Raw genomic sequence first — 13,233 nt, 5'->3', positions numbered from 1 at the left:
CCTTATTTTCACCATTCGAATCCTCGCTGGAGGCCCTTCTACGGTATGTTGCGGAATAACTACCTTTTCTCGGCCACCCCCATTTGATATTAAGGAAACGACCACAACAGCATTTTGCACATTTATTATGTCATGTGCGGTATCATTTAAAAGGTCGTCAGGTTAGCTGCAGTCAGAGAAGTGAGAATTAGGCTAAGAGCTATAGTAAGTTGCATGTGTAAGTGAATGCAAATCACGCTGAGCAAAGAAGAAAAGCTGAATGGTGGAAGGAGTGTATAGAGGGTCTATATAAGCGCGATGTACTTCAGGGCAGTATTATGGAGATCAAAAAGGATGAAGATGAAGATCAAATGGGAGATTTGATACTGCGTGAATAATTTGACATAGTGCTCAAAGACCTAAGTCGAAACAAGACCATGGGAGTAGACAACATTCCATTAGAACTACTGACAGCCTTGGGAGAGTCATCTGGTGTGAGCAAGATGTATGGGACAGGCAAAATTCCCTCAGACTTCAAGAAGAATGTAATAATACCAATCCCCAAGAAAGCAGGCGTTGACAGATGTGAAAATTACCGAACTATCAGTTCAATAAGTCACGGCTGCCAAATACTGTCGCGAATTCTTTACAGACGAATGGAAAAATTGATAGAAGCCGACCTCGGGGAAGATCAGTTTGGATTCCGTAGAAATATCGGAGCACGTGAGGCAATACTGACCTTACGACTTATCTTGGAAGAAAGATCAAGGAAAGGCAAACCTACGTTTCTATCATTTGTAGACTTAGAGAAAGCTTTTGACAATGTTGACTGGAATACTCTCTTTCAAATTCTAAAGGTGGCAGGGGTAAAATACAGGGAGCGAAAGGCTATTTACAATTTGTACAGAAACCAGATGGCAGTTATAAGAGTCAAGGGGCATGAAAGGGAAGCAGTGGTTGGGAAGGGAGTGAGACAGGGTTGTAGGCAATCCCCAATGGTATTTAATCTGTATATTGTGCAAGCAGTAAAGGAAACAAAAGAAAACTTTGGAGTTGGAATTAAAATCCATGGGGAAGAAATAAAAACTTTGAGGTTCGCCGATGATATTGTAATTCTGTCAGACACAGCAAAGAACCTGGAAGAGCAGCTGAACGGAATGGACAGTGTTTTGAAAGGAGGGTACAGGATGAACATCGACAAAAGCAAAACGAGGATAATGGAATGTAGTGAAATTAAGTCGGGGGATGCTGAGGGAATTAGATTAGGGAATGACACACTGAAAGTAGTAAAGGAGTTTTGCTATTTGGGGAGCAAAATAACTGATGATGGTCGAAGTAGAGAGGATATAAAATGTAGACTGGCAATGGCAAGGAAAGCGTAAGAATCGAAGCTTTCGAAATGTGGTGCTACAGAAGAATGCTGAAGATTAGATGGGTAGATCACGTAACTAATGAGGAGGCACTGAGTAGAATTATGGAGAAAAGAAATTCGTGGCACAACTGGATTCAAGGGAGGTGTCAGTTGGTAGGACTCGTTCTGAGGCATCAAGGGATCACCAATTTAGTAGTGGAGGGAATGGTGGAGGGTAAAAATCGTAGAGGGAGACCAAGAGATGAATACACCTAGCAGATTTAGGTGGATGTAGGTTGCAGCAGGTACTGGGAGATGAAGAGGCTTGGACAGGATTGAGTAGCAGGGAGAGCTGGGCCTTTGGCTCAGAAAACCCGTATGAATTATGTTTCATTGAATGATTCACACGCTCACACTTTTTGATGGCCCAGCATTGAAATCTGCCACAATTTGCAGAAGGCTTTGTGCTTCAATCACATTGAATGATTCTCTTCAGTCATTGCTGGTGCCGCTCCTGCAGGATTTTTTTCCAGCTGCAGCAATGTCGGAGATTTGATGCTTTACCAGATTCCTGATATTCACAGTACACTCGTGAAATGGTCGTACGGGAAAATCGCTACCTCGGAGATGCTGTGTCCCGTAGCTCGTGTGCCAAGTATAACATTACGTTGAAACTCACTGATATCTTGATACCTTGCCATTGTAGCAGCAGTAAGTGATCTAATAACTGCGCTAGACACTTAATGTCTTACACAGGCATTGCTGGCTGCAGCACCGTATTCTGCCTGTTTACATATCTCTGTATTTGGATATGTGTGCCTATACCAGTTTCTGTGGTGCTTCAGTGTAGTTTATTCTGTTAGAGGTTTATAAAACATTGGGTCCATATGGCCCCTGGGAGAAGGTGATAGCTGTCTGCAAGCAGCACGGTAAATGTGATTGTGTGCAAAAAATAACACACAAATTAATAACTTTGTTTACTGTGTAAATTATTGGAGATGGAGACCCTGGAGTAACTTCTGAATGGTGAGCTGTCTGATGAGGTATTTTTGAAATTTTCAGATGAGCAAATTGAAAACTTGGAATCGCAAGACATAATTAATAATGAGAGCTGTGCTGGGGTCGTGGAATATTGTCCAGTGGCAGCGGAATGATGCTAATGTTTCTAATGAGACAGCTGACTCGAATGATGTTCCGCAAGCTGAAAGGTCCGGAATAAAAAGACGACGATTACAGTAATATGGAAAAGTTGGGACTGTGATTTCTCTGACTTTGACACACAGTGCAATGCAAGTTTTTCAAAACCTTATGAAGAATTGATAGCCATATAGCACTTGCAAATTCTTTTTTCCTGATGACATGCTAGCACAGATTGCTCAAGAAACAAGTATGTATGTAAGCCCAAAAATACTAAACAGTAAAATTACCAATTTGTGAGAAACGGAGAAACTTTTTGGGATACTTCCTTCCTATAACTTCTACTGGACTGAACATAGAAATGTTGAAATAATTTCAGAGGCTATGTCTAAGTTTGACAACCTGCAAACTACATTAATTTTGTAAATAATGGTAATCTTCTGCAGAGAGATGAGCCAAGTCGCAGTAGGCTTTTCGGAGTTTGCCCGTTTATCACTGTCTTAGAACAAAATCTAAAAAAAGTAGGAATTGATGAACATCTGATTGTAGATGAAATAATTATTCCCTTCAAAGGACACTCTTCACTGAAGCATTTTGTGAAAAGTAAACCACGTAAGTGGGGAATAAAATTACTTGCAAAAAGCAGCGGCAGTGACATACTGCACAACTTTGAAATGTGAAGTATGTAGGAAAAGGCATTACTATTGATAGCAGCCTGGGAGTTAGTGGTGGTATTGTCACAAGTTGTATCTGACCATAAAAAACAGACTTCCTCGCATCAATTTTTAGTAGCTCTGAGGAAAAGGGGTACACAGACATGCTGCAAAGTTATGTCCAGTACAGTGGCGGGGCCTATCCCGAGCTCAGAGAAAAATCGTAAGAAAACAGGGCAAAATAGATGCAGAGAACAGTATAGCTTGTGTCAAGTGGTTTGACAATAGAAATGTGCACCTAATGTCGCTTTACACTAGGGTTCAGCCCTTGGATACTGTAAAAAGATGGTCAGTTAAAGAAAAAGCTTATATCAGTGTGAGCAAGCCGTTACTGTCAGAAAGTACAGTAAATCTGTGGAGGGTTTTAGTCTTCTGGATATGCTTGTTCAGTGTACAGAATAAATATTGGGGCAAGAAGATACTTTCTCAGAATCATCTTTTATCTTATGGACGTTTGTTGTCAATGCTAGACTACTTTAGAAACGACAGTGTCAATAGCTGAAGGAATAACTGATGCCTGTGCTCCCCTTTCAGCTGGAAATAGCCAGTGCATTACTTCAGAATGCAAAAGTTGTCGGAGAAAATGTGGTCGAATATCCACAGAAGCAGATGACATTGCACAGCCTCAAAAGAAAAGTGCTTATATCCTGCACCCATTAATGATGTGGGTTTTGATCAGGTTGGTCAGTGGGAGTTGGTCAGTAGCGACAAACAGAGGTGCGAGCTCTGTACGAAAGCTGAGTCCTGCACGGGGTGCTCGATGCGTGATGTGGCACTGTTCTTCGTGAGAAGGGAAATTTTTTCTCAGTGTACTGTAACAGTCGATTGCTTCCGTGCTTACTTTGTTCATTTGGTTGGTTTGCGCTATAATGCACTAGTGACGAATTTTCAATTTACCTAAGTGCGTTGTGTACCGTGCGACACAAAATTCGATTTACAAATAGTAAAGAAGACCGACCCAAATCGGCTACATTCTGCTGTTTCTAAACAGAAAGAATGCCTCGTGTGTACTGCCTCGATGTCGTTTCCCACATTTGTTAAGTGACTTTTGTGTTACATGCTACTTACAGTTTTTTCATCAGTTGGAAGAATTTGCCCATCTCATATTCCCACCGGGTCCGTACGACTCGCCGGAGAGGATCCTATCGCTGTACCAAAAATTCCACGAGCGTTATTTTTTTTATGTTTCTGGAAACATTTGAAACTGTAAAATAGTGTAAGTTATGATTTTTCTACATTCCGATTAAAATTTAATTCTGCTCCCTGAACTCCAATTCCTTATCCAAACTAGTTACTAGTGCCCCTTACTGCTTGCTCCGTGCACTGATTTAATGTCACAGAAGTTACTCTAGAACTCTGTCTCTTGTGTCTGTGCAGTTTCGGCTCACGGAATGCCGTAAATTTCCACAGGAGGGCGACCGCATCGGCATGGTGCGCAAGGCGAACGGCAACCTGCACTACTTCATCAACGGGCTGGACCAGGGCGTGGCCGCCAGCAAGGTGCCGTCCCGCGTCTGGGGCGTCGTCGACCTCTACGGGATGACTGTCAAGGTGCGGCTCGATCTCGCTCGTGCACCGTCTCGAGCCTCTGGCCGCAGGCGATTCGTAATTTCTGCCCCGTCTGCACGTCGGAAGTCGTGATTTTCGCTTCAAATACTATTTTGTTGCTCCGGAATGTTACAGGCTGCTATTTTCTTATCAGATCTCTTTCTGTCGTTCCGGAATATTGGCGGTTGCCAATGGATGGATGGATATGTGTGTGTGTGTGCGCGCGAGTGTATACCCGTCCTTTTTCCCCCCTAAGGTAAGTCTGTCCGCTCCCGGGATTGGAATGACTCCTTACCCTCTCCCTTAAAACCCACGTCCTTTCGTCTTTCCCTCTCCTTCCCTCTTTCCTGACGAGGCAACAGTTTGTTGCGAAAGCTAGAATTTTGTGTGTGTGTTTGTGTTTGTTTGTGTGTCTGTCGACCTGCCAGCACTTTCATTTGGTAAGTCACATCATCTTTGTTTTTATATATATATATATATATATATATATATATTTCCCTCATGGTTTGGAAGTGGGTTACGTGTATGTGCGGATGGATAAGTGTGTGTGTGTGTGTGTGTGTGTGTGCGTGCGCGAGTTTATACCTGTCCTTTTTTTCCCCTAAGGTAAGTCTTTCTGGTTCCGGGATTGGAATGACTCCTTACCCTCTCCCTTAAAACCCACATCCTTTCGCCTTTCCCTCTCCTTCCCTCCTTCCCTCTTTCCTGATGAAGCAACCGTTGGTTGCGAAAGCTTGAATTTTGTGTGTATGTTTGTGTTTGTTTGCGTATCAACCTGCCAGCACTTTCGTTTGGTAAGTCACATCATCTTTGTTTTTAGATATATTTTTCCCCACGTGGAATGTTTCCCTCTATTATATTTACATATTACTGAGTATATATAAGCAGGATAAAATTGTATGGAAGATTACGGTAAAAAGGAGAAGGTGAATACAAAGTGAAACTACTTGCAAAAACAGAAAGAGAAAGTAAGATGACAGAAAAGATTTCGAAATGCAACAGTGACAATAACAAACGTAATTGTTGGGTTCAAATTAATGATATGAATATAATAGAGGGAAACATTCCACGTCTGAGCTCTATTATATTCATATCATTAATTTGAACCCAACAATTATGTTTATTATTGTCACTGTTGCATTTCGAAATCTTTTCTGTCATCTTACTTTCTCTTTCCGTTTTTGCAAGTAGTTTCACTGTATTCACCTTCTCCTTTTTACCGTAGTCTTCCATTCCATTTTATCCTGTCCAATGTCAAAATACCCAGACTAGTGAACAGTGGTCAAACTGATAAGTTCCATGGATTGATGGTTCAAATCTCACTTTGACGATTTTTTGTAATGCCAATTCTTTTAAATGTAAAATTCATCAAATTGATGCTATTTAACACGCATCTGTTCATCATAATTTTGTGAAAAATATTATTGTTTCTAATTACAAATTGCATTCAAAATTCCAGTTCGGATCACAAATACAAATCCGTAGTTATCGATATTTGATAAAAGATTGTTAACGAAGGTTATTTAAATTAAAAAAACATAACAAATAAAAGTTTTAGGACGAAGATGGAAATATTTTTTTTTACTGTGTCGATTGTTTTATACCACAGATGTGGTCTCTAGCCAGAGTGATAGGCATTGTAGAAACAAGCAAAACGATAATTTCCACAGCATTGACCACACCATTTGAATGCTGCATTTTTACAGTTGCCGCCACCACTGCAATAGGAACATAAAAGGACTGGTCTGGAGCCAAGTTAACTGATTTTTCTTGAGAAAAAACAAGACACTGAAGGGGCCAGACGTAATGGAACCAATGCGCTAAACTTTGTCGGTGTCGAATGTTGGCAGGATACAGAACGGCACGTCATAAAAAAAGAGGAGAAAATACGGTGCCCGAGTGGCTTCTCGGATTCTGTTGTCGACTCGTTATCGACGTAGCAGATGACAGTTCCACTACTGAAATGTATTTCTCGGATTCGGATGAGGAAGGAGCTAAGAGTTTACCAGATGACTGACTGTAATTAATACCTCGTGTGGCTTCAGTATTCAGCAGTACGATGAAATCCCTGCTGTTTGCTTTTGCATCACACATAGCTTGCTCAGAAAAGTTACCTTGTATTTAAGTGAGTATTCTAATTACAAGCAAGAGTGACGAAAATGCCTACGTCAGACGACAGCGAGAGCATTTTATGCTTTCCGTCCGGTCACCTAAGAAACGTGCGGTAGTGCTGGAGTTTTGACAAATATTATTGCATTCCCTTTAAAAATTAAATGAGAGTCGAAGCTGTACGGTTTCTCTGCTCGTCTGTTTTTAAGTCTGAGCTGCAACTGCTCACATCACTGCAGGTTAGTTGGACCAGGTGCCTGCCCAGTGCCGTCCAAGATTAATGCGTCAGTAAAGCTGTTGACCCGCACTATCACTCAGTCTGTGTGCGTGTAACACAGTGTAAGACGTATCCATATTGTTGTACTCGGCTGTAATCGAGACAGCTCAGCTTCCAGTCAGAGTGAAAAAAAATCCAGTGAGATTCCAGCACACTGAGAAGGATACGTTAAGGTTTACTCGTACCATGAATACATTTCAGTATTCTGGTTGTGGATTCTGGCATTTATTTTACATGCACCCTCATTTTGAGCCACAAATTCCATTAGGGAGTATACATCAAGCAGACAATAGGGGCTAGTGCAGGGCAATGAAACAAGCAAATAATCCCAATAAACACTGCTCCAGAAACTGAGGTGACTGTGGTCGTGCCACAGTTAATGTCTGAGGCTACATTTAGTTTGAAACGACACGGTTCGTTCGATCACAATTCTGGACACAGGGTGGCCAAAACGAGCGTATCGGTCTTGGCTCGCTAATACCGTGGCCCTCCGGGTCGGTGTAACTGCATCTGATTCTTTTGTCTGGGGACGTTCGAAAGCTCCGGTACATTCGAGTCCTGTCGATAGTGTCGAAGCACTCTGGGGAAGCGTCGTGAACAGTTGTCAGTACATCGGGAGCACGCCCGGGGTTTCTGATGTTTACGGGCGTCCGTGAGAAGACGTGCCGATGCCCGCTTTCGCGGGAACGGTGGCCGCGTGGGATGCTCGCTACTGTGTGCTCGTCAACTGCATATCTGCAGTTTCTGAATGCACCGGCACTGCTTCGTCATCCTCGTATTTTAAGTCTCTACAATTTCTCCTCCACTTACAGTGCCTCTCGCGTTCTTTATCCTGTAGTTTCTTCTCTGTATCTGTCTAGCAGCTCAGGTTACAGTGAGTATCTTTGCCTTAGGCCCCTTTCAGTGCTCATCTCTTTTACCTCCTTATTCCTTACTCTGTTACTTATTGTTTTATGTGCATCTCCTCTATTAACCTTACCTGTTTCCAGTCTATACCAACATCTTTAAAAATGATCAGCAGTATACTCCAGTTGACTCCGTCAAATGCCTTCTCCCAGTTCATATAACTTGTTCGTGTCTGCCATTCTTCCTCTACTTGTCCTCAGACAACCCATAGCGTATCTCGGTCCTCTGACCCTTCCTGAACCCAAACTGGTGTTCCCAGTATACCGCTGCCAACTAGTGCTGCACAATCTGAGGATGCCCCAAAAGACTGAAACACGTCATTGACATTTAATAATTCCACAACTGAGAATGTTTTTGTTCTGAAACATAACAGCCCGTCAGGACCGAATGGGAAAATTCTTCGTATAAATCTTCGCACTCGTTTTAGTCGCCATCTGTACGTTGACGATCACTGTCGCTACGACCTCCTCGCGGGCACCGTTCCGGTTGTCCTGTTCTACATTCGGCTCTCTCTCCTCCGCAGGTTTCCATCGTGGACAGAGACGAGCGGGAGGAGCAGAACCTGATCACGCGAAGGAACACGACGCAGCGGTCGCAGGCCGCGCTGCACAGCCTCAACGGTGAGTGGCCGCCGGGAGACTGGCGACTCGCGACGCCCGGCATTGGCTCTGTCTGTGCGGTGGGCTGCCGCAGAGAGGTGCCGCCGTGAGGGACAGACACTTCTCGTCGTTTCTGTCGAAATACTGGACGATTCGGGAGAACAGATTTCAGTTGCTTATTGTGGACAAACTGTGTAAAAGATAGGAACGCATTGTGTGGGTCATCGGATAGAGGAAGGTTCAGAGTTGTGTCACAGCTTCTCTTCTTCTTCTTCTTCTTCTTCTTCTTCTTCTTCTTCTTCAGTAGTGCTACAGCCCTTGGTGAGCCTTGTCTTCTTCAACAATCTTCCTCCACACTTCTCGGTTATTTGCTGCTCTTTTCCACCCCCGGATTCTCATACTTCTGATATCCATTATTACCTCATCGATCCATCTTCTTCTAGGTCTCCCTTTTCGCCTAACTGAATGGATCGTACCGTTCATAATTTTCTATGGAATTCTATCCTCTGCCATTCTCTCCAAGTGTCGTAGCTGTCGTATTCGCTGTGATTTCACAAATTTCACTATGTCCCTGCCTCGTATTAACTTTTGTAATTCGGCATTGTAGCGTATTGTCCGGCCTTCTTCCTTCACTTATTGGCCCATAGATTTTGCGTAGCATTTTCCGCTCGATGCTTGTCAGTGCATTTTTATCGTGTTCTGTCAACGTCCGTACCTCTGAGCCGTATGTGATAACCGGGCAGACTAGGGAATTATATATTAGCAGTTTAGTTTTTCTTGTAACAATGCTATTTTTGAAAAGCTGGGTATTTGCAAAGTAAGCCCTGTATTCCTTCCCTTACAGCCTTTCCAATACTGTTACATTTGTTATTAGGGCTCCCAAGTAGTTAAGAGGACATTCCACTGAAGCATTTACCATTGATGTTTAGGTTTTTAGGGGTTCTTCTGGCCTCAGATTGTGACATTACCATATATTTTGTTCTGTTTTCATTTACTATGAGGCCAATTTTTAAGGCTTCCGTTTCCATTGCCCGGTATTTTTCTAGGAGTGTATTGGTATTTCTTCCTACTATAGCAGTGTCATCAGCGTATGCACATATCTGGCTAGTTTTCATGAATATGGTGCCCCTTTTGTTGGTTTTATTTACTACACTAGGCAGGGCTGTACTGAGTAGGACAGTGGAGAGACTATCTCCTTGTTTCACACCTTTATTAAAGTCAAAGCTTTCACTTGTTCTACTAAGGACCTTTACTTTTGCTCCTCTCTCTGTCATTGTCATTCTGATTAGTCACAGCTTAACTGTTGCTCGTTTTTGGCAACACGGTGACTACACCGCAAGAGGACTCAGTTTGTGTGTCGGAGTTTGTGCGAAGTCGATCTGTCGTTAAAGTGTGACGTCCGTTGCACTGTCAGTGCGGCGAGAAGCCACCTGTGCACGAGCAGATTTGACTGACGTACAGAGTTTTCAGAAGTCGGTTGCTTACACGGAGGGAAGAGCGTCGGTCGGTCACGCACGTCCGGCGAGTGTATCCGAGACGCTTTTACGCAGAGCCCTCGTAAGTTGACGAGACGGACGGGCCACGAACTTTGACTTCTCAAACGACAGTGTGGCACGCTCCGAAATGAAGCCTCCGTACGGAGCCTTACGAGCTGCAGTTACCGCAACAGTTGTCTGCTGGGTCACACGAGGTACGAACTTTGAGTTTCGGTTCTCTGGGACACGACAGTGCACACCTTTTCTGAACGACGTAGCTTTTCAGACAAATCGATATTTCCTCTATCGAGTAAACTAAACTGCCGTAATGTAAGAGTTTGTGGGTTACAAAATCCTGGCACTCGTGTGTTTTGCGCTCTCTCTCTGTTCGATAAATGAAGCACAGTCAATTTGTGTGTGGAAATACTACTGTTTTGATGTTCTCCAGAAATGCATGGTGCTCGTTCGAAGCTATAATATAGTGTCTGTGCGAAGAACTTCGTCTACCTGGTGATGTCCACAATGTGTTTCTATCTTTTATAGTTTGTCTGTGGTAAACAATCTGTTATTCCTTTTTGAATTGCCCTGTACTTTTTTGTATCAAGATATTTTTTGTAATACTGTATTTTGTATCTGGCCTAGATGTAGTTCTCATTCTTTTCAGCATACACTGCCTGAAAAATAAAATTAACACTGAAAGTTGAAGAGGAAACGAGATGAAACTTCACAGGTTGTAAGTGTATCTGATGTTATTTCAGCAGATAAAAAATTGAGTCCAATTGACAAACAACTCGGCAGTACAAGCCCACTTATCAGTCGGTGACAAAAACTGCCTCCCGCTTGGACACGTGCACCGTTTTAACTGGAAAGGCCATCGCAGAGCTATCGTATCCTCCCCTGACGCGAGTTGCCCCAACTGCCGTAACCGGCCCTCGACGTAACGGATACTGCTACTGTGATGGAGTCTGTGTCTGATACGGTCTCACACGTTTTCCGTCGGGACAGATTTGGCAATATTTCCAGCCCCGGGAGTACACCGTTATCGAGAGGGCGGCCCGTAGAGACGTCTACCGCGTTCGTACGAGTGCCGTGCCGACACGAAACGGCACTGCGATACTGTCACGGCTGACGCGACACGTGAGGATGTAGGACGTACCGCTGTTTCACCGAGAGTTCTCTCGGTCGCTGCCGTACGCGGTTAGAAGTCGTATCCGACTGCTGCAAACACTGTGATGCTAGGAGTAACTCTGACGTGCCTCTCCAAAGTAATGGAAGAACGTGACCTCTCCCGGGTCGTTGCCGTGCTCACCGAATGGGATCGTTCGGGGCGGCGCAGAGTGCAGTGCCGCGCCATTCGCGAGCAGTCCGCACTTCCCGCTCACGGCACCACTCCGAACGTATCCGTCCGTTCCACCGTGTAGACGTGCGGTACGGTAATTCCGTCGGTCGGCTGCTGCCAGTCTGCGACCGACAGTGCGGGACGATGGGGAATGCCGCAGGGAGTCCACTCTCATTCTCGGATGTCGGGAGGAAACGCGACGGGCTTACGGCGCACTCTACGCGTTGTACGTCGGTCCTCTCTTGTGACGTTCGGACACGGTCGACTGGAATCTCTTCGACGATTTTACCGAGCCTGCAGTCTGACGTCGGACCACTGTCACGTCCGAATGCCTCACGAATCTAGGTATTGCACGTTTCGACCGGCTGGCAAAATGGAGTCTGACAGCGAGGCCTCTTTAATCTCCGCCAGGAGCCGATAACGCCGACTCACACAAGTACGCAGCACCTCCGTGTCCTTCACGGCGATCACTCGATGCCCGATGCCGTCTGTGCCACTCGTCTGCTTTGCCGGACCCGACAGCGCCACTACACGAGGACGACACTAGTGGAGTGCGTCGGCTGTTCTACCGATCACAGAGAACTGCTACTCTGTAATCGTTTCTGTAACTGCAGATGGTGCGTTTCTGTACACAGTTAAACTGACGTCTGACAGTGTCCTGTGGGTGCCGGACTTCTTCGTCAGCTAGCGTAAACAAAACTGAAAGGTTATTTACAGTGAGCTCTTATGTAAGTTCAGACACCCTGCTACATCCTTTTTAGTATTGACATATGGTTATTTACAGTTTTTTAAATTTTCAGTTGACATTCACTTATATGCAGAAACTTTGTTACACAAACTGATAGTTCTGTTGGCTAGATGCATTATTTCTAAAGAAGTATCCACACCTATCTTCCAGTGTGTATGTCAAAAGTCCGGGAACACTTTTAAAACTTTATTGTAGCCGAATGAGGAACATTAAAAAGGAACAGTATACATAATTTGAAGGACCGAACTTGAAAGTTTTTTCAACAGCGTTCGTTTTACGTACGCTCCACACGGGAAGCACGTGCCGTCCTACAGACGTCGACAGGACAGTCGAACTCTCACCGTCCCTGGGCCGAAACGTCTTCGGTGACCGTCGCTGTCGCTTGTGAATTTTCATCCTTTTCAGTTTCACAGCGTCGCCTGGAAGAGGAGGTACACAAACGAGATCCTTTACACTGCCCCGTAAAAAGAAATCACGAGTTGTGATATCTGTGGACCTAGGAGGCCACTTTAGCGCACACTGATTTGTTGCACCACCTGCAATTGGGTAGGACTGTTTTGATATGCCCTTACAGGTCTAACTGGAGGACAAAGTTCTTTGATTTTAACAGTGCCATTAACCGTACGAGGGAAAGACTCTTCAGTACCACTTCATTCTTTAAAGAAGGAAGCCCCATAAAGTTTCTTAAGAGACATGGCACAAAGAACATGGACTTTCACAAAGTCTCTGTCACGTTCGACAGTGTTGTGCAGGCTTTCTGTTCCCCAAATGCTGCAATTGTGTCTGTTTACTTTCGCATTTGTATAAAATGCTGCCATATTTTTTCATGTACAGTGCACGGCAAAACTTGAATCACTGGTCTTTGTCCTTAAGAAATACCTTTTGCGTAAACTGTAGCCTGTACAGTTCCATGTTTAACTTTTTTCACTAAACGGCCATCGTCGACATACCGAACTCGTGTGGAGCTCTGCGTGGCAAAAGCGTCCCTCGCTCATTTAATTTCGTCTGCATTCACACGTAGCTGACCACTCCTCTTCTTGTCACACGAGCAC

The 13,233-nt window shown here is 44.2% G+C and overlaps 1 protein-coding gene across 1 annotated transcript in view; it reads left to right on the top strand.

Moving 5' to 3' along the window:
* LOC124553563 (neuralized-like protein 4) overlaps positions 1 to 13,233 on the top strand; it is a 282,401-nt gene that overhangs the window by 66,335 nt on the left and 202,833 nt on the right. The window contains exons 8-9 of the mRNA XM_047127409.1: positions 4,591 to 4,731; positions 8,544 to 8,640. Coding sequence (XP_046983365.1) covers positions 4,591 to 4,731; positions 8,544 to 8,640 — 238 coding nt within the window. The remainder of the gene's footprint in view (positions 1 to 4,590; positions 4,732 to 8,543; positions 8,641 to 13,233) is intronic.

The sequence above is a fragment of the Schistocerca americana genome, chromosome 11, assembly GCF_021461395.2.
Source record: "Schistocerca americana isolate TAMUIC-IGC-003095 chromosome 11, iqSchAmer2.1, whole genome shotgun sequence".
Classification (NCBI taxonomy): domain Eukaryota; kingdom Metazoa; phylum Arthropoda; class Insecta; order Orthoptera; family Acrididae; genus Schistocerca; species Schistocerca americana.
This window is presented reverse-complemented; position numbering and strand designations above follow the sequence as displayed.